Raw genomic sequence first — 22219 nt, 5'->3', positions numbered from 1 at the left:
TGTCTAGACATGGGTTCCTTGGTTACCTCAATCAGGTTTTCCCAGACCAGAACAGGCTCAGGTCCCAGAGGGAAGAAATGTTCAATATCTGGTTTCCCTGAGGGTGTGTCTTAGAAAATTGGTACACCCTATGACACCTCAAGTCACTGTGCTTTTCTGCCCAGCAGGTGGCGTCTGTTAGCCTATAATTCTTGACTGGTGTGAGGAGGTATGGCCGTGTTCCCTCAGGCTCTGGTGTCTGTTTTTGAATGGAAAGGGCCCCGTCCCTTTCCTCTTAGAGAAGATAGACCCCCTAGCAGGAGGTCATTAGCATTTCAGTGGTCTCTCTCTGCTTGTGCTATCTCCACCCTTCTCTGAGTCACAGCACTGGGAACAGAAAATGGCTGGGGCTTTCTCCACTGAGCCGAAAAAGAAACAGATAGTCCCCTTCAGACCTAGTCCAAGGCGACCCTCTGGCTCTCCAAGGTCAGTCATCACCCAAAGCCACTGTCTGTTTTTTGGGGATTCGTACCTGTAGTGAACAGTTCACACTTGCTACTTGAAACCCCAGTTTGAGCTCAGCTGAGCTATATTCGCTTGCTGGGAGAGAGCTTCTCTCTGGCACCACGAGGCTTTGCAGCTTGGGCTATGGAGGAGGGGGTCTCACAACTTGGATCTGCAGGTTTTACTTACAGATTTTATGCTGCAATCTCGGGCATTCCTCTGAATTCAGGTTGGTGTATGATGAGTGGACAGTCTCGTTTGACCCCCTGCAGTTATTCTGGATTATTTACTAGTTGTTTCACATTATTTTTTAGTTGTTCCAGGGGGACTACTTAGCTTTCACTCCTCTCTGTGCCACCACCTTAGATCCTCTAAGTTTATTTTTAAAATAGCTCTGACTAATTTAGCCATATTATACCCCAAAATACTAAAGTGTTTGACACCCTTATTTTACCTGGAATTCAATACACTTTGATTCTTATAATTTGATTTTTCCCTGTCATACCTTGGCCAAGACCTCAAAACTCTCATCATTAGCTTGATTATGTGTCCCTTAGTAAAGAAGAGCAGTTATATTTAATATCTTAGAAATTTAACACAGTGAAAATTAGACATAAATTGTATTAAGCAAAAAAATTAAAAATAAATCTGTAGACTTTTAACAATACTAATTAAGTTCATCATTTGGCTTTGTGTAATTCTGAGGAAAATACTTAAGGAGAGTTCCCTTTAAAAAGCTAAACTATCCTTGTGAAATTATTGGGAAGGTATTTGTAGCTAACCAGAACTTTACTTAGGATAACACATAACTTTTTATGAATATGCTTTATGAATATGTTTAGTTTTGATTTCCACATTTTAAAGAGCATTACAGAAATGATGATGACAAAACAGAAGCATAACCTAAAATGAAAAGATAAAAAGAGTTGGAGTTATTTCTTCTTGAGGAAAGAAATAGTTCATTCCTCAATATTGTTCTGAAGGTTTGACATAATGAGGTTCCTAACGACATTTAGGAAGATGTTGCATTTCTCCTATTTTTAAGAGGTAAAATCTGTAAACTGCTCTTTTAGTTTCTGGGTTTTGGCAAAGTTATAGAAGTTATTGTAGCATTTTACATTATTTTTCCTGGTTTTAAGTGGCTCCTGAAAAATTAATCAGATTAATTTAAGCATTAGGAGTCTTCTTGTATTAAGTATTCTACACATAGTTAATGGTAAATTAACCTTTCATCATTTGTTGCAGACACTTGTTCCAAAAATTAAGACCTTAATTCTATTTTGCATTAATCCCAGATTATCCCATTAATTTAGAGAGCTTCTTCATTCTTCAAAAAAAGTCTCAAAATATGTATCTCTTATAATTTTGAATATTAGTTATATGCTTGCAGCCATGTACTGTTTACAGTTGTAAACCAGATTTTTAAATCAGAATACCTTGAGGATGTTTAAATAATAATATAATTTTGGAATTAATAAATTTGGAGTTACTGCATGGCTCTTTTTATAGGTAGATGGATATACTTAAGATTTGTTTTAAAAATCTATTTTTTCAGGTTTGTAACTTTACTCTGCTTAGTTCGCTTCTGGGTACAAGGACAATTTACAAACTTTCATTAAGATTTACTAATACAAGCATTAGTTATAAAGACATATATAAAAAATATCCGTAACTATTACACTCCATTTGTGATGGGCAACCTAAACTAATGAATTATTAATTTCACTGTTTCCTAGTATAAACCAGAATTTTATAAACAAGAACTCTTAGTCTCTAGTGTCCTGCAGATTCATTTTGAGAAATTTCAGTTTTCATCATCATTTTGGAATAAGTGGATTTTGAAGGAAAAAAGTAAAGTTTTTCAGGGTAACTGGATTAATCTTTATAGACTAAGTAATACATAAAATAAATAGAAATCAATGTGATGTGCTTCCTCTCCCTTCCATCACCCTGGCCTTCAGTACTTACCAGTTTATTGAAGCATCTATACTACCTGGTTTTCAGGCTCCACTCCATGGAAAATTTGTTTTAATAAGACCACAAACACAGATGGAAGTTGTACATTTTGTAGTAAGCTTCTGTCTGAAGGGAAATAGTTTAGGGGCCAAAGACAGATCAATTAAGCCATTTCTGACCCCCCAAATGGAAAACCCTGATTCGTTTTTTTGCCCTGATATATCTGCTTTGTGTGTGATAAGATCTTCTATCTGGCCTGGGTTTTAAATGTTTGGGCAAAGTGAATTGTCTCATTTCTGTTTTTGATAGCCAGTGATTCCTTAGTATCATTTGTTCCCATATGCAAACATTGAGCACTGTGTGTCAGCTACTTGGAAACAAGATCCTACACATAGTTTCTGTCTTCAAGGAATGCACTATCCAAAGAGGAAGATAGGTATGAAATGAACTAAAATATAATGTGCAAGTGTTGTAAGAATGGTGTGATTACAAAGCAGGGAGGGACAGAATCACATCACCCTTGAGGGGTGTGTGCTTACGTTTCTAAAAATCTAGTAGTTTTACCAGACTTAAAATGTTTATCCTGGGGGTCACAGTTTATATTCGTCTTGGAAGTTAGCTGTGTTGCATTAACTGTGCTAAAGTTAATGTTTTCAGGGAAAGACCTTATTTCACCTTCATTTTATCCTGAACAGCACGTTAAGGAGTAGCACTAGCAACATTTTCTTGAGGGCTTGCTAAGTACAGGTTTCTGAGCTACGTGTTGAGAATATGCTGAGTTTTAAGTGGAGTTCCTCCTTCAAAAAGGTGTGGTTTTCTTGGAGAAATGACATTTAAAATGAGAGAGGACAAATATAACACAGCATCAACTTAAATTTCTGCAGGTGTGTGCCTTCACATTTAATCTTTATGATAACCCTGAAAGACAAGTTAATGTAATCACTCACTTTATAGATTAGGGAATTTAGCACCTTGCTCAGAATTATTTAATTAATATGTGGCACTGCCAGCACTTGAACCCAGGTGATTTTTAATCTAAAACAATGCAGGCCTTGACATACTAAGGGCAGAGTAATTCATGTGAAAATGAGAGGACAAAGCCTCATGAGCCCTAGTTCAGATACCAGAGTACATCAGGATGTGGTTTGCAGAGAATAAGCAGAGTCTGGAATAGACCAAGACCAAATGTGGAGCAAAGAGCAGAAAACTGAAAGCCCAAGAAGCAGAATCCAAAGGGATTTTTTTTAATGCAATTTTGTTGACACGTTTTCACCGACATATAATCTATCCAAAGTATACAATCAGTGACTCACAATATTAACATATAGCTGTGCATTCATCACCACAATCAATTTTAGAACATTTTCATTACTCCAAAATAAAGAAAAAAAATTAATATAAAAAGGAACACCCAAAACATCCCATCCCTTATCCCCCTATTATTTATATATATGTATTTTGTCCTTATTTTATTACTCATCTGCCCATACACTGGATGAAGGGAGTGCCGGTCACAAGGTTTTCACAATCACACAGTTACAAAATGAAAGCTACACAGCTATGCAATCATCATCAATAATCAAGTCTACTGGATTACAGTTCAAGAGATTCAGGTGTTTCCTTCTAGCTATTCTAATACACTAGGAACTAAGAAGGAATATCTATGTAAGGCATAAGAATAACCTCCAGAATGACCTCTCAACTCTATTTGAAATCTCCCAGTCACTGCAACTTTATTTTGTTTCATTTCTTTTCCCCATTTCAGTGAAGAAGGCTTTCTCACTCTCACAATACCGGTCCAGGTTCATCCCTGGGAGTCTCGTCCCACCTCACACCCACTGAGAGGGTAGTGAGTTTATTTGCAGGTTGGCTGAGAGAGAGGACACATCTGAGCAACAAAAGAGGTTCTCTGGGGGTGGCTGTTAGGCATAATTGTAAGTAGGCTTAGCTTCTCCTTTGCAGGAATAAGTTTCATAAAGGCAAGCCCCAAGATCAAGGGCTACAGCAAGGGATTTTTGTGAATAGACAAGACAAGACACCTGAGGATGCATGAGAGCAGCTGTCAGCAGAGGCTAAGGCTGCTTTGAAGACAGTCCTGCCCCTGCTTGTCTTAAAAGCACAAGTACTTAGCATTCTGAACCTTAAGTTTCAGAACCTAGAACACAGAACATTAGAAGTCCCATATATTTGTGTTTTGCAGGGATTACGCTATCATATGTTAAGATTGTTGTAAGACTGGCCCTATTTCAATTATTGTATTTCCAAGGCTTATATTCTAGAACCATGCTTTTTGAACTTTGTGCATAGGTGAAAATGTTCGACATTTGCCATATTTCAATGTTCAACAGCAGCTAGCGGCTAATGTATTGGACAGAACAGTGAAACATGGATTCATTTAAAAAAATTTTAAAGTAATACATGCACATGCAAAAGTATGTAAATGTTCTGAAAGGTAAAAAATGAAAAGCAAAAGTATCTTTCCCTGCCTTCCTTCCAACTTCTGTCCCTTTCTCCAAAAATATCCACTATTAAAACATTATTTTGTATCCTTTTAGGAAAAGAAAAATAGGTCAATCACAATTTTATGTGTATATGTTTTTTATAAATTACAAAAATTGATTGTACTAGGGATACCATTTTATATCTTTTTTATATCTTTTTTAATTAAAAATATGTATTGAAATCTTGACACAACCATACATTTCTCTTCTCTCTCTCTCTCTCTTTAAATGTTGCCTAGTATCCCATTGTCCATTGTTTGGAAATGGAATTTGTCAGTTCCCTATTTATGGCTTTTAGGTTGTTTCCTTTTTTTTTTCCACTGTTTTGTATTTCTGTAGGGAGAATAACTAGCAGTGCAATTGCTGGATCAAAGGGTAAGACAATAGCCTTGGAAAGAGAATTCACTAATGGTCTTCCATGATAAGTGCTGTTTCTAGATTTCTGAGTGAGGAGGGAGTATAAAATCTTGGGCTTGAGTAGGGCATAAACAATAAAGACCAGAAGAAAAAGGAACCATAGATAAAATAATGGCAAAGAAACTCTAGCTGTGAGACAGGAATGACAATATGGTGGTATTTAAGATTAATCTGTACATCCCCTTGGGGATGTTTAGGAACAATGTTTTAAAATGTTAGTATGTTTTGTTTCAGCAATATAAATATATCTTTTTAAAGTTAACTGCTATTGTGTTTAGTTTTATTATAAAGACATTATTTGTTTATTCTATGTAATTTGTAAAATATAAGAAAATTTAAAACAGAAAGTAAATTTCACCCAAAATATAGAGATTTTCCTGTGCTAAACATCTTAATCTTGTTGATTTTGTTTTCTTTCATGATCTTCATCTGCTTCCTTTTTCTAGGTAATAGAAATCTAACTCCATTTTGGAATGAATTTGGGTATCAGAATAACAAGGGTGTGGAGAAATCTTTAGATTCTGTTCAGTGTCAAAGAAGACAAGCCATGGCCATCCCCTTCATCATTCAATGTGGTGTGTTTTGAATTCCATTCCAATTAACAAACAATAGTGATTTCCTAAATATGCAAGGTATATGTGTATATGTGTTAAGATGCGGGGCAGGGCATGGAGACTACTTTTGAGGAGGTTGCCATCTAGGACAGAGGTTAAGATATGCATGAATATAATAATAATGTAGGGTGAAAGAAGATAAATGATGTAAAAAAGACACAGAGTTCTTCGCGGGTTCAAAGAAAGGGAGGAAAGGGTGGGAGGGGGCACAGGGGAGTTTCAGACAGGGCTTCCTTACCAAGGTAGCCTTTGCAATGATCTTTAAAATAGAATTTTGATAGACACAGATGTAGCATAGGGAATATTCTGGATGGAAAGCCGAAACATCGAGATGGAAATATGTGTTAATTTTAGGGAGACACTTCAGCTAATATTTTGTGTTGGAATAATAGAAAATCATCTTTCTGTTTTTAATACCTAGCACTGTCCAGTACATAATGGGTACTTAATAAATGACTACTGAATGAATGAATAATGAATAAATAATAAAGGACAAAAATATTAGGTTGGGTAAACATGTTAGAGGGCCTTGAATGCCAGGATAAGGAATTTTTATTTTCATAAGCGATGGGGAGACATTGGAAGTTTTTCAGTAGGAGAATAACATCACTGTGTCATTGACACTTATTGTGTGACTCTGATGTTCTAGCTGTTAAGCAAAGGCTCTGAGAATTAAAAGAAAATCCTACTATCATCAGGAAATCTAAGTCCAGAGGAGAAGATAGATATGTGGGAAAAAAAAGCACACCATCATGTGTAAAATGCTGTAGAAGTGTTCACACATTGCCTAGACCGTGGGCCTAGGCATGGTCCAAGGAAGGCCTGGTGTGGTCAGATGTAACTTGCAGTTAACATTCTGGCAGTTTAGCGAAGGGTAATTGGGAAGAGGGTTTAGAGCAAAAGGCCAGGTCAGACCTCCAAGGAGACTACTGCTGTAATCCAGGATTCAGGTGAGAAATTATTAAGATCTGAACTAAGGTGTGGCAGTAGGATTTAAGAGGAACACACACAACAGATATAATTGAGGAAATCGATGATAGTATGTGATAATTCAATAATGATAATAACAATCACAGCTAAAATTACTGTGTGTTTTTAATACATGCCAGGTACTGTTGTCTGTAGTATCTGAGAACAGTACAAAGTTGGCCAAATTCCTTAACCTTCCTAAACCACAGTTTCCTCCTTCATAAAATGAAGTTAGTACTTACTTGTAGCTACATCATACAACTTTGTGAGAATAAAATAAATTAGTGAAATGTTGGCTATTATTATTATTATCGTTTAATCCTCACAATAACCCTTTGAGCTAAGTACTACTAATCTGCTTCTATAGATGATGGTACTGAAACACAGAGAAGTCAAGTAATTAGTCCAAGATCAAAGTGGTAATGAGGGGTGGAACTGAGATTCAAAACCAAAGCTGATGAAATTCCAAATCCAGGTCCCTAATTACTGTGCTAAACTGCCTCCACTTGGTTGGAGGCAACCCAGGATTAAAGTTAGGTATGGCCTGGAGAGAGCAGCATGGCTTGGTCCTAAGGGGAAGGAGGAGCTGGGAGAGGGAACTGGATGAAGAATTCAGAAAGTGCAGACTAGAAGAGTAGGATAAGAGCAGAAAAAAGTGCGGAACAAGATGTGTAAATGGTTCAGAGATTGATTTTTCTTCTTTGGTTTTGTGGTTGGAGATGGAAAGTGGTGTTGCCAGAAGAGGAGTAAAAGATTGGAGAAAATGGGAGAGTCAAGTCACTGGAGATCTTAATGTGGTTTAAGAGGCAGAGTGAGATCTATTAGTTCAGGTTATTTTGGCTGAAAACAGCAGAAACTAACTTCCAGGAACTTATGTAGTAACAATAATGATGATAATTTATTGGCAGGATCCTGGGATAGCTCATGGAATCCTAGAATAGCCGTGGCATCAAGCATAGTGGTTTGTGATCAAGGTGTCCCATGTTTTTGGATCAAGAGACACCTCATACTCTTTTGTATATGCAGATGGACATCATTTCTGATTGTGATCTCTTTTGTATGTGGTTTTGTTTTGATTATTAGATCTTTGTCTTAAATGGAGAGTCTTGCCTTCCTCTACTAATTATCAGGAAAAAGAATGTCTTGACATCTGGATTTGTGCGAATAATCCTAATCCCTTGGAAAACAGGTAGCTTTTGATAGAATTTTCTAAAATCCTTTATCCACTACCACATCCATATGTGTGAAACTGGAAAATATCAGGGATAGAAACATGTTTCTAAACATTTAGCTTAGAAACTGCCATCTCTTCAAACTCTTTCAAGCCCTTTGCCACCTGTGGAAAGATATTTCATTAGCGTGGTTTTCTGTCACGTAGCTGGATGTAGCTATTTGTAGGCTTTGGGGTATAACAGCTCTGCACGTCCATGGCAGAAGGCCACAAGCCAGTGTTTAAGAGTTCTGCCTTCCAGTTCACTTATTTTTATTTTTTAATATAGTAAAATCAAATAATTTAATAAAGCTCTTGTTGCTTTTAAAGACTTTTCCTTATTCCCAAACATCCATACACACTTTGCTTTCACATTTTAATAAATATATCTGCACAGTGTTTTAAAATACACTTAATGAAATTCTGTCATAATTATTTCTTCTTGGATTCACTTCTAAGGTTCTGAAATCCAATCCATGTAATTTTTGAATTTTGGAAGTAGTTTGTCAAATATATATATATACACACACACACACACTCATATGTATATATATAACAAAAAGTGTATATATACATATATACACATATAATATAGCCGTGTTGATAAGTACGATGTAAGTTAAATTTTGAACTGTTTTGTTACTCTGGAAACTTTATTAGTATAAATATTTCACTAATTTTTCTCACCTTTAAGTATCTGAGCAGCTGAGAGGGATTGTTTTATTTGTTTCTATTAGTGTAAAGATGAAAACAAAATCATTATGTAGTGCTAAGTATATGATAGAGAGTATTTATTTTGAAGGGTTTGAGATTTTTTTAACATATTGTTTCTGTTAGATTTTATATGTCCTTGCTATAGGTATTTTTTCTTACTAATTTCAAGAACTGTGTCAATCATTTATAACTGTATGTTTGAAATACTTATATATTCAAAATTATATAAAGTTTTAATTTTTCCTAATTTTGCAATTTAAAACACACTAGATTTTGCCAGCATTAAGTAACAAATAGCGTAGCATGCATTCAGCATGTATTTCATGAAGATCTTTCATGTGTCAGGCACACTTCTGCATTAGGGCTGCTGTGGGAAGGAGATACAGACATGGCCCTGGCCTTGATTGATCTAGCAGTCAATACTATTTTCTTGATTTTAAATCCAAAGTACTTGTTCTTGTGTACTGGGACTGGTCTGCCTTGATCATTATTTTTATATTTTTAATTTATTTTTTTACAATCAATGGCTTTTAGTATATTCACAGAGTTGTGCATTCATCACCACAAATCAATTTTAGAACATTTTCGTTACTCCAAAAAGAAAAACCCCATACACCTTAGCAATCACCTCTCAATCCCTCTATCTTTCTCTAGCTCTGCATAACCACTAAGCTATTTGTTGTAGAGCAAACCCTTTTTTGCAATTGATGGAAGAATATTCATATATTGCTATTCACTACAGCCCATAATTTGCTTTAGATGTATTTTTACCCATATTCCACTCTGTTATTAATACCCTGTAATAGTAGCATACATTTGTTCTAATTCATGGAAAAATATTTTTATATTTGTGCTATTGACCACACTCATCATCGCCAAGAGGGGTCACTATGCTGTACAGTCCCATGTTTCATCCTCTAGCTTTACTTCTAGTGACATACAGGACCCAACACTTTCCCTTTCAACCACAATCACACCCACATATCATTACTGTTAATTACATTCACTATAATGTGCTACCATCACCTCTATCCATTTCCAAACATTTACAATCAACTTCATTAAAAATTCTGCACAAATTAAGCGTCAGCTCCCCATTCTCTGCCCTCGTTCTGTTTCCTGGTGACCTACATTCTAGATAGCAACTCCATGAGTTTGCTTGTTATATTTAGTTCATATTAGTGAGGTCACACAATATTTGTTCTTTTGTGTATGGCTTATGTCACTCAGCATAATGCCCTCAAGGTTCATACATGTTGTTATATGTGTCAAGGCTTCCTTTCTTCTTACAGCTGAATGATATTCAATTGCATATGTACCACATTTTGTTTATCCATTCATCGGTTGATGGACATTTGAGTTGTTTCCATCTTTTGGGAAATGTGAATAATGTTGCTGTGAGCATTGATGTGCAAATGTCTGTTCATTTCCCTGCCTTCAGTTCTTCTGAGTATGTACCTTGTAGTGGGATCGCAGGATCATATGGTAGTTCTGTATTCAGCTTCCGGAGGAACCGCCAAACTGTCTTCCACAGCAGCTGAACTATTTTACATTCCCACCAGCATTGAATAAGTGGTCCTGATCTTATTTCTCCACAGCCTCTCCAACATTTGTAGTTTTTCTGTTTTTTTTTTTTTGTTTGTTTTGTTTTTTATATTGGCCATTCAAGTAGGTGTGAAATGATTTCTCATTGCAGTTTCAATTTGCATTTCCCTAATAGCTAGTGATATCGAACATCCTTCCATGTGCTTCTTAGCCATTTATATATCCTCTTTGGAAAAATATCTATTCAATTCTCTTGCCCGTTTTTAAATTGGGTTATTTGTCTCTTTATCGTTGATCTGGTTCATTTTCACACAACTTACAACCTTATATGGGAGTGTTAGACAAAGGGTATCTCCAGGGCCATTAAACTGTTAGACCATGTGCCTTTTCCATTTAAGTCATATATTGATTTCCTTGCTTTTTCTCTTGGATGAAGTAGTTCAGATTAAAACAAGAAGAAGGCCAAATAAATATTGATGGATGTCAACATTATCACAAGCCCTTTTGGACTAACATTCTTTCCTTGGGGAATAAAGATTTAGTACTCCTTTTTAACAAAGGCCTTGCTCTTCCATGGAGTCTATTCTAAGCTTTTCTGCCAGGAAAAGTGGATCAACATTGCTAATATAGACATTAGGGCAATAACTCCTGTTTTGGTTGTTTTTATCCAACCCTGAAAAAACAGAGAAAAAAAAATAGAGAAGAAGAAGAAAAAGAAGACATTCAGAATCTTCTGTTAAAACCCCTTCCACCCATAGTAACCAGGTTAATTATGTTTAGACATGGAGGAAAAAGTCAGAGGAGACAAGGGGACTTAGATTTCACATGGCCCAGGGGTTTTTCAATCCCCCTTTTTGTTTGCAGCAGAATCCCTTTTTTCCCAAATAAAATTTGTCTTAAAACCCAAATATGTAAAATGGATACATGCAGAACTGTTCTGTTTGTATTGGAGACTGAGAACTTGGGAGCCAAACATACTCACTTCCTATTTCTGTTTCCTATTCTCTGCAAAAAGCCCAGAGTTCTATGACTATTATTAGAAAGTGCTAATCTAGTCTAACTTCATCATTTTAGAGAAGACAGAATTGAAGTCTAAAATGGGGCCAAAACACTTATTCATGAAGTCATAAGCCAAGGTTTTTTGACTCCTGACCTGATTCCAGTCCTAATTTTGAACTTAAATATCTGTCAAATAGGAACAAAATGTTGGTTTGGCTTCAATATTAAAATTGTCAATAGCATTGATTCCTTACTGTGATCTAAGAACTTTTCATATAGCATAGGAGAGTATTCAGAGTTCAAACTCTAGTGCCAAACTGCCTAGTTGACTACTGGCTCTCCTAGTGGTGAAACCTTAGACAGATGATATAACCTCTCTTTAATTCAGCCTCTCATCACCTAGAATGGGCTATAATAATAGAGCCTTGACAAATCTTCTTTGGGTCCAGCTGAGCTTCTTGTAAGGACAATCTATTGAAACTCCCTGGTTACTGGGAGCCCTTTGATAACACACCACCAAAATTTAGGCTATCCCTACCTACAGATTTAACTGTATACCCATAATTTCTTAGGCCAGTCTTTGGCATTGTCAGACCCACAGAACTGGGAAGTTGTCTTTTGCAGCTTCCCTTATCTCCATCATATCTTTGTCCTTGAACTGGCCCACTCTCACCCTCTTCTCTTTGAAAGATGGTGATACCATCACAAGGCTTTGTAAAATTAGTTTTCATAAATGAACTAATTCTCTCTCCTTTATACATCCAAACAGTGCTACTTATGATGAGAGGCAAGATAAATTTAGCCTTGTTGACAGGAAATTGATGGACCTTAAAATCCTAAATTGCAAAGTCTTAAAATATTTATAATTTTCTTTAGTCCTTGATTCTTCAAATATACTGACATAATACACACCATCTGTATTTCATTTCCACTGAACAGATTATAAAAAGAAATATGCTTAAAGTGGTAGCAAGAGATTTAGGTGAGATGTAAAGAAGAGAAATTGATCTGATGCCTTTCTCAGCCCTCCAATTCAATATGGTGGGATAGGCAGTGTATGCGTTGAGATAGGTTATTGTTAGGCAGAACCCCGGTACACATCTGCTGTTGGATTTGGATAGAATCACATGAAACAAGTGGGTTAGTGTGATGAGAACTGAAGTATCATTTGTTTTTTTGGTAACATTCCATGAGTAGAGAGACAGAATGATGGGATGAAGAGTGGCATTGTCTTTATTTACAGCAAAATATAGTATACTGTGAGCAGAATTAATGTCAGTGAATAGCATTTGAATGAACTTTATCCATGTAACCCGACTTTGGGCAAGTAAAATAATAATACTTTCTCTTATATAGCATATGTCGCCTCATTCCATTTTACATAGCCCTTTGAATTTTCCCAATTTCTCAGAGGAGAAAATAGAGAGGCTAGGAGAGGTTTGGTGACTTTTCAAGTGTTCCTAGTGAGTGCTGAAATTTGATGTTAGTGTAATCTGAGGCAAAACCTGTACTCTTTCCTCTTTACCACACCACATCTCTGAAGGCATCCTTTTACATTTCAGGAAAGTCTAATTACATCCAGATATTTTTTAATGACCAAAAATGCATGATTTTACAATTCTTCCCTTCTCCTTTAAAAAGATAGTGTTAGTATTTAGGGTCAGTGACTTGGACAGGGTAAAATGGAGCCTTTTGTTTTCAAACCATTGAAACTTCTTTTTGTTTTCTACTGTAAGCATAGAGACTATACATTTTTGTCACAGTATGTGACAAATATATATCAGTATGCTTCCATTACATTCATGCTATGCATTTATCGGTATTGAAAACAGGGATCACCAGCAGGGTAAAAGTGAGGCCTTATCACTTGATTGAACCAAAAAAGTCTGAATTTTGTAAAAAAAAATCTACAGTTTGTATTGCATTTCCAAAAATCTTTAAATGACAACAATCACATGGATTGAGTTTTAATAAAACACTGAGGTTTATCTTTTCTGTATTAAAAAATTAATATTTCCATAAGATTCTTTTCCCAAATGAAATAGAAACCTAAATAGGTACCATCCCACAGATGTCTTCAAATCAACACCATGGAAGAGCTGTGACTATATAGTAGTTGTGCTCTGGATTTGTTTATCACCTTTCTTTGAAAATAATAATAATAAACACTATATGTGGGTGGAATTTAGTGTCTTTCTCACAGTGGTACCTGAATTTGATTGTAGTTACTCACTATTCTCTGTTTGTAGGGGGCAAGAAAAATATAGTCGGCAGCCCTGAAAAACATAGAAATAGTGGGTTTCATCTGCTTTCAATTTCTCCTCACTGTTTCTGCTGGGAGAAGACCCTCTCTCTTGTCTCAATTTTCCCCTTCCCCTCATAGCTTAACACTTTTCTGTGAACACCATCCCCATCCTGTTATTTAGAGTAATTGAGTAGAATTTCCCCCCACTTACCAATAACAGTAAACTCCTTGTCCTAGAGCAGGCTCTAAAAACTGACCTCAATATTTTGTCCCACTACCCCACATTCCCAGCCATGCTCTGAATCACAGCTGTACCCAGTGGGAGTTGAACTTATCTGTGTCAAGGCCGAAGACTGAGGTGAACAATATATTATTTTACTTTTTCAACAATTTGGCTAACTCACCTCCCCAGAATGTAGCCATAAAACCAAAAATAAGAGAAAAAACAAAACAAAAAAAAGACAGCCTCAAACCATCCAAGTATATGTCTGAAAAGTCAGAGTGATTTGTTAACAAGGGATACACTTATCTGTAACCTGTTTAAGATTAGAAACAGCACATCAGTAAGGCTGGGAAGCAGAATGATTTTCAAAAGCAGATACACTGACAGCACCAGGGAAGTTGGGAAGGATGCGGCACTCGTGGTCATCAAGGCTATTTGGTGACAGATCTCTCTGGAGACAGATGGCTCCAAGGGCCATCACTGAGTACTGCATTACATCACAGTTGTCACCAATCTTGGTGATCCTGAGTTATCAAGAAAAGGACCCATGTAATCAGTGTGTTCTGTTTCAGAGGCAGAATTATTTGATATATTTTAGAGAGACAAACATATTTGGGGGAAAATATGTCAATGAGATAAGCTTCAGTTATCTAGAAAGCATATTTTTTAAAAAGCTTCCTTTCAGATAATGCAGGGTAAGTGAATCATTAGCAAATAATGGATACTCTGTGCTACCCTCCACATTTTCCATTAAACCCTTCTTCATGCAAACTGGAGATGTAAGACCATGTGTTTCCTAAAGTCAGCAGTTCAGTGTTCTTCCTTTGTGTTGAATTTTGGATGTAAGATATCAAGAATAACTCCTTGTAGAAGTAATTTATATTTGCTCTTGATGTTATGTCTTGTACTTGTTGACTGTGAAGTTGTCAAAAAACAGAACATCTACCTTCCATCCCCCTGGGCACCATGAGCACAATGTCACCATCCAAAAATGAGAAAGAGAAGCAACTTAGAGAATCCGTCCAGAGATATCAAAATAAATTGGAAGAACAGCAGCCACAGGTGAGCTGTTATTAATTCTTCAAAAACCTACCCTGACTCTTGAGTTGCTGGTTTCGTGTGTGCAAACTGACAAATGTGGTTTACCCAAGTAAATTCTGTAGACACTTTTTCTATCCTTTTGGTCACCTGCTTTCAGTTTTGGAATGAAGGACTGTTCTGGAAGTGAGCAGAAAAAAGGGAGGAATTTTTTGTGAAGTTCTGTACATGCCACATCTCTCTACAGGTGAACACAGAGCTTGTAGAAGTTAGCCAGCTTGTCCAAGTTCATGTGGCTAAGTGGGGGAGTCAGGTCTGTAGGACTTCAAAAGATAGGTGCTTTTAATTTGATTAGGCGTCTTTGCTGATGGTGGACTTTTGAGGTAAAGACTTATTTTCTTTAAAAAGTATTAGCCTATTAATACAGAAAATCAAAATTATTTGATTGATAAAAAATACAATAAATAAAACATTACTATCAATAAAGTAGGTAACCGTGTCAATTCAAGTGAAAGGAAAAGTGGCATGTAGAACTATTGTTTTGATTTTTAACTAATAAGGTAATTTGATTTCTGACTCTTTAGTTTATAGATTTAGCACATTAATTGTGTAGCCTGTCAGCTTCCTCAAATAGCATATGAGGTCAGCAGCATATATCTAAATGTACTGGTTCCTCTGTATGTCAGGAAATAAAATGATCATTTGAATGAGAAAATCCCCATATGTGGGTTGGGGCAAGTTAAGAGCTCTGGCCTTTACACCTCATTATTATGTGTATTTCTGGGGTATTAGCAGATGAACTTTCTTCTCTATCTTAATTTCACTCTCTTAGCACCTTTGTCGAAATCTAGCAAGTCTCCCACTATCACAACCAAGGAAACTTGATCCTACCCTTCAGCCTGGACTTTCAGGGTCTCTTTTGGGAAAATAGTGTTTGTCACTTTGGAAATACACTCTCCTAAGCCCTCCCCAACCCCTAAAAGCAGCTCAGCTTTCTATGCTTCTTAGAACCTCTAATCATGGGTTTATAACAGAGGTTAAAAATAAACGTATCACAGCCAGTGGTTATTTTAATAAATAAACAAGCAGGTAAAGTCAGATCTTTGCAATGTAGAAAGTTTTAATTTTGTTTCTTATTTTGTTTACCACTCCTTGCCCTTTGCAAAGGCATTCAGCAAATACTGAATTGATTTTATCTTTTTTGCCTAATCTGTATTTTTTTTTTTCTTTTCCTATAGAGGTCAGAGCCTAACCTTGGATATTAATAGTGCCAATCATGAAGTCTTAATTAGCTTGTTTTTTGTTTAGCACTGGATGTTTTATTCATCACTGAGGAAGAGATTTTGATGTACCTGATGAAGTAACATATTTGGGGGCTTCAGCTGTGCTTGTTCTTTCTTTTTTGGTAGTTGACTGTTTCTTAAGAATTTAAGCCAGTGTATAGATTCAGTTTGTTTGAAATATAAACAGAGTTTACCAGCACTTACATGTGAACCTACTCCCATCAGTTCAAAGGACAAAAGAATCACTATCCTCTTCTTTTGTGAGAGTAATCCTAGCATCTTTAACTCACTTTTCAGTACTCTGTGCCCTTAACTGGCCCTGTTTTGGTAGTAATCAAGGAAAGCCTTTGGTTGAAGTTCACTTAACTACGGACAGCTGGTTAATTCTGAGATATTCATTGAGCACATACTTGCAGTTATCTCTGTCCCATGCCCGGCATTACGGGGAACACAGAGTAACTGTTAATACCAGAGTGTAAACTCCATGAGAGGAGAAGAGTCTTGGTTTTGCTTACTGTGAATGCAGTACCTGGAACAATCAATATCTGGCACATCCAACAGCTCAGTGGGTCATTGTTAAATCAATAAATAATTCATACCCTTATATAAAATGCAGTCTCTTTGTGAAAAAATCTAGCAGCTACTTAAAACTTAGCAACAACTGTAAGGTATCAATTCAATACTTAATTGTCTGATTGTAACCTAAAGTGCAGTAAAAGTTCATTGACAAGAAATAATGAGAGTAATTTCAGTCAAAAAAAAAAAGTTTCAGGGAAGAAGTGGGGCTTCACTTGGGGTTTGAAGTCTATGTAGGGTAAATGGAAGGAAAAGGGCAGGGCAGCCCAGTGAGAACAATGTAAACGAAGAGCTGGAGACAAGCACTGACTTGTTCCTTCATGAAACCAACCTTTTGAATTACAGGCTAACTGTATTTATTTTTAAAAATAAACTCACTATTTGTGTGGCATATGTATTTCAAAAGCTCCAACTCACTATGAAATACAGTAATTGCTGAATAGAGGAACTCTGAAGCGTGGCTTCGATTCCTCTTTTCACAAAAATAAACAGTGAAAGTGTTCATAAACTATATTTTGGTGATAGCTGCCTGATGTCAGGAACAAGACTGAAACCATCCAGTGTTTAGTGTGAATTTACTCTCTTCTTGGCGACATTTTAGAAAAAAGTGCTATTAGAATGTGACACACAGGCAAGGGAAAGAAAGACAGAGGAAACAGGGCATTGGCACCATTCAGGTATAGTGTAGACACACTTCAGGTGTAGTGTCAATATGACTCTGGTGTAGGGTAGAGGCCTCTAGAAAATCAAGAATTGGCTGGTGTTTTACCATGGTTCTTTATGTCTCACCCATTGGAGTTGCCTATTCTTTCAATGGTGCTGCCTTTTCCTTCAGTAGCAGGAAATAATAAGATCCATGCGATGTAATTATGCTTTCTCCACCTCCTAGTCTCCTACTACGAATGCCCACTCATCTAGTAACTGGAGATGGAAAACAAATATAGAAATGGCATCAGTCTGCACACACCACATCCTACTCTCTTTCATTTCGGCTTTAGTGATTGCAGAGCAGCCTGACCTGAAAAATGGAAGTTCAGCTAGATAAATCAAAGGTGTTTCTGGATCTTGGGTTCTGTGGTTCTGGATTTTGTGTCCCTGACAACCAGGGTGGGGTAGAATGATAACAGGAATGGTTACGAGTATCACAAACCAGCAGCTCCACTGCCTCTCCCTCACCCCCACACATCCTACCAGTATGTAGAATGACAAAGTCTAACTTCTAGGTGCACCACTCACTGGGTGGCCTGGGTAGACTCACCCACAGTGAGTCAGGAAACTGTTCTCGTAAAAGAAGTATCCCAGTGAATAGATCTTGTCCTCTGGGAGAGAAAGAGCAGCAAGGGCCAAAGCTATCATTTTCACATATTATGTCTTATTTAATCAAACCACAGCATCCAAGCTAGTCATATCCATTTTAGCAGAAGAGGTAAACGAGATTCAAAGAAGATAAATTACTCGAATCAAGTCACACATCTTTGGGGGAGTTGAATTTGTTCCCTTTTTGTCTTGTTCCAGTACCATTCTGCTCACAGTCTCATAGGATAAATATGGACAGAAAGGCTATTACATTTACAAACGCAACAGACTGATATATTGCAAACCATGTATGTTAAAGGCAATACCTAAATTCAGTAAACCTAATAGGGGAGCTCAAATTCAAAATCCTTGGTCGGTGCTTTTTATAAAGTAAAGGATTTGCCCTCCATTTAATTGTTCAGTTGTGTCAACAAGCCAATGCCCTCTTTAAAAATGTGCTTCTGAAACAGCCCATTCCACTTTCTCCCTTCTGAATAGATGAAAATGAGTAATCCGCTCCTAACTCCATGTTTCAGCCTCGTGTTCTCATTCCCTGCTGTTTTCTAAACTGAGTGCCAAGTGCCGCCTGCTGGCCAGACTGTGAAGCATTTTCGTTATCATTGTGTCCCTCTTGATTGCTCTGCTGCTAATTGGCATATTATCTGGAAAATTGTTATTCTATTTTTCCATTAAACCCAGACAATGATTTTAAACCTTGAAGGTTATATTCAAAATCAGTTCCACTGCCTTTGAGGACTTCCCAGTTGTGACCCCAACACTTTTAAAAGTCTTAACTCACAATTTAGGTTTTCCTTCTGCCTTCTACTGTATGACAAGGGCAACAGTGTCATCATCATGCACATGGAATATAGCTTTAGTTACATTTCATCAAGGGTTTTTGGTCCTTGAATTAAGCCTACTCTATACTTAATCATTTTTATGTAAGTAATGTAAATGGGTAGTAATATTTGTCTAATTAATATGTTTGTGCAGTGTGTGCCCTGTTGCTCATGTATCCTCTAGATCTTTCTGAATTAATCTTTTCTGATTAATGTTATTAGCCTGCAGTCTCAGATCTCCATAATTTGAGTCTGATTGTCTTTCTGGCATTAGTTTCTTCTGTTCTCTTTCGCACTCCCACTGAGCTGCTCCATATTCTTTATCTGTGTTTTCCTCTTACTTGCTGCTCTGAGTGCCTTTGCTTCTGCCATTCTAGTTTGGAGTAGCCACTGCCCCTTCCCCCATCCTTTAAGATCCTACACTAGTGCCAATTCCTTTAGAAAGGTTTGTCTCATTTCTCTACCTATGAAAATATCTCCTTCCCAACTCTCTTTGTCCGTGATGCATGTCTCTCTTGGAGCACATTTTGCTTGCCACCCATATGATAAGTTACTTATATACTTCACCTGTCTCCTGTCTTAGACCATAAGCTTAATGAAAGAAGGAGTCATTTCTGTCTTGTTGCATTTCTGACAGTATCGAGGACTTGGCCCAGGCCTTTCACAGAGTAGGCTTTCACCAAACAATAGGTGAAGGATTGAAGGAATAATTTGATGGGTATAAAATTCTTCACAAATAGGCATGAAAGTAATTTTTTTTTCCTACTTTGACTGGATTGGTTGACTGCACAATGATTAGCTTTAATACCTTCTGCATATGTTACTGGAGATGACAATGTGCCTACACTGGTCAAAATAAAGTGTTGCATTTGGGTGGGAGAACAGTGACTACATATAGATTTCACTGGTCATGTTTATAGTCTTCATATTGAATGAACAGCCTTTGTAAAATTCTATGCCTGATGTAAAGGATCTCTAGCAATAGCATTCTGTTCTTTTGCTGTGCTCATGTGGACATGAAAAATGAAATGGTATAATCTGGCAATTCCCACATTGGTTGTTTCAGCAGTAAAAGAAGGCTTGCTGAACTTTTAGCTGTGTTTTTCAAATTGAAATGGCATATCTGAGTACAACTTTGTAATGAAGAATGAGAACACATTTTCCCATTTAGAATTTAATCTTTTCCATGTGTCATTATTGTGTAGGATGCTGAGATTTTAAATCTGTATAACTATGGACAGATGCCTTAGAAAATACATTTATTCATCAGGAGTACTTTTCAGCCTCCTAACATAAACCACCATAATCTAAAATTTATGACACCTAAAGACCCTCATCTAACAAGAGGCTATTGTGCTCACTGTAGTTGAACTATTTTGCTTTATTACTCTTGCTACAAAGATCCCATTTCTCTATGGTGATGCATTCTTTTCCAAAAGGGATAATACTCAATATATTCAGACTTGTGGGTCCTATGTTCACAGCATACCAAATGAGACATGACACGAATTGTTTGTGACTAACCGGTCTAGAAGTTCCCTGAAGGCAGGTCATGTGTTCTTTTTCTTCTGTGTGCCTCCCACTACCACACCTGTTTCAGTGTTGGACACAGAGATGTTTAAGAGAAGGTGTCTGGCTTTTAACTTGAATTTTCTTCCTCATCCTTTCATGAAGGACTGATGTCACACTTCATGAAGAACAGCATGCTTGGGAGGAAACCAGCAATTACAGGAGTAGCAGAATAGCCTGGCTTAGGGGCACAATGTGTTGCAGGGAGCAAGGATATTCCTACAGCTTGCCTTCATAAGTTGCCCTGTTCTGCCTTGGAGGATGGGACTGAGGCATACCATCCATTGTGCTCTGCTCCTGGGATTCACAGAAATGCCCAAACACTGCTGCCAAGGGTCAGTAGGAATTTCAGAGTCTTCCTTGTAACACAGAAGTAGTGTTGACAGCTATTTGCCATCATTCATCCCTCTCCTTGCTTGCTAACCAGTTGTTCACATCAACAGAGAGCGAGAAAGTGGAGGTTCAGTTGTATTGCCTGAAATGATTTTTGCTGGAGGAAACACTAATTTGAGTTTTAATGCAAATATACCTAGTTGATCTCTGCCCTACAAAAACTCCTTAAGCACCTGAACTGTATGTACGACCAGTTTTCAATTAGTGTGCATGCTACTCAGGGACTATCAGAGGTTGCCTGGTATCCTAGATGGCACTTCAGGGCCTGTTTCCTGTCTCTGCTCAGAGTAAGGCAAAGGTATTTGGCTTTCTTCCAAAGCAGGGTATTCACTGCTCCTCTCTGAAGGAAGTACTTGCCTCTGAGCCATATCTCTGAGGATCAGCAAGTCTAAGTCCTCCTGTCCGAGCTGAAATCCCGTCTCTCATCTTGTTTGATCTAATCTCCTCTCTTACTCAGGACCCAACTTTACATTTTAAATTCAGTTTAAGGAGCTGGTCTTTGTGACTCGTGCCCTGACTTTGAACTCGCACCCCATATCTTGTGCCCCTGATTTAAATTTGTTTAACCTTGATCTCCTGATTGTATTCTTGGTGTGAATCTGGTTCCTACCTCTGTACGAACTCTCTGTAGGTTCAAGTGAAATTAAAATGCAAATATTTAAACTTACATATCATTTTGTTTATTTTTTTTAACCTCATAGTTTACCAAACTCTGCTCTAACTTCCCTCCTCCCCGGTCCTTCAGTCAGCCCTTGCCCGAGCTGGCCCGGCGGTCTAATGAAGGGTGTGAGGCCTCCTGACACATCCCTAGAGAGCTACATTAGGCTATAGATTAGGCTATAATCTTTGCTTCTATTCAGGGCCTCCAAACTTCGAGAAGATCTTCCAGACTCGAGCCAATACCTCTAACGATAATCATTCTTGGCATTTAAAAAGAACCAAATTTTATTTGAAATGCTTCTAAACAGGAAGAGATATCATTTTTTTTGGATCCTGAGGTTTATACGATTGTGGGGACTCTCTATCAGAAAAAAATACAAAATTAAAAATATGAAGTTCTGATCAGGACCTTGGAGGGGTCCTGTGTAAGGGAATGGTCCTGAAGCTTAAGCTTCATTATCTCCGTGGTGAATCCACCTCTGTTTCTGCGTATACTATGCCATTTGATCATCACAGTTTGTTTGTTTTGTAGTTAAACTTAATTACATATTTTTCATATTTCCAATTACCTTCTGTTCCCTGAAGATTTCCATAATCATCTGTCACTTCTTATGACTCCTACAACTATCCTGAAACATTACCATAACTGCCATATTACATAGGCAAGGAAATTTACATAAAAAGGATGA

General features: G+C 37.1%; 1 protein-coding gene across 1 annotated transcript in view; it reads left to right on the top strand.

The window, feature by feature from the left end:
• MORC1 (MORC family CW-type zinc finger 1) overlaps window positions 1-22219 on the top strand; it is a 192173-nt gene that overhangs the window by 104574 nt on the left and 65380 nt on the right. Inside the window, 3 exon segments of the mRNA XM_037812224.1 lie at window positions 5804-5932; window positions 8024-8129; window positions 14800-14938. Of these exon segments, the coding sequence (XP_037668152.1) occupies window positions 5804-5932; window positions 8024-8129; window positions 14800-14938 (374 nt within the window).

This window comes from Choloepus didactylus, chromosome 1 (assembly GCF_015220235.1).
Source record: "Choloepus didactylus isolate mChoDid1 chromosome 1, mChoDid1.pri, whole genome shotgun sequence".
NCBI lineage: Eukaryota > Metazoa > Chordata > Mammalia > Pilosa > Megalonychidae > Choloepus > Choloepus didactylus.
Note: the sequence above shows the minus strand (reverse complement) of the source record. Positions and strands in the feature narration are given on the sequence as shown.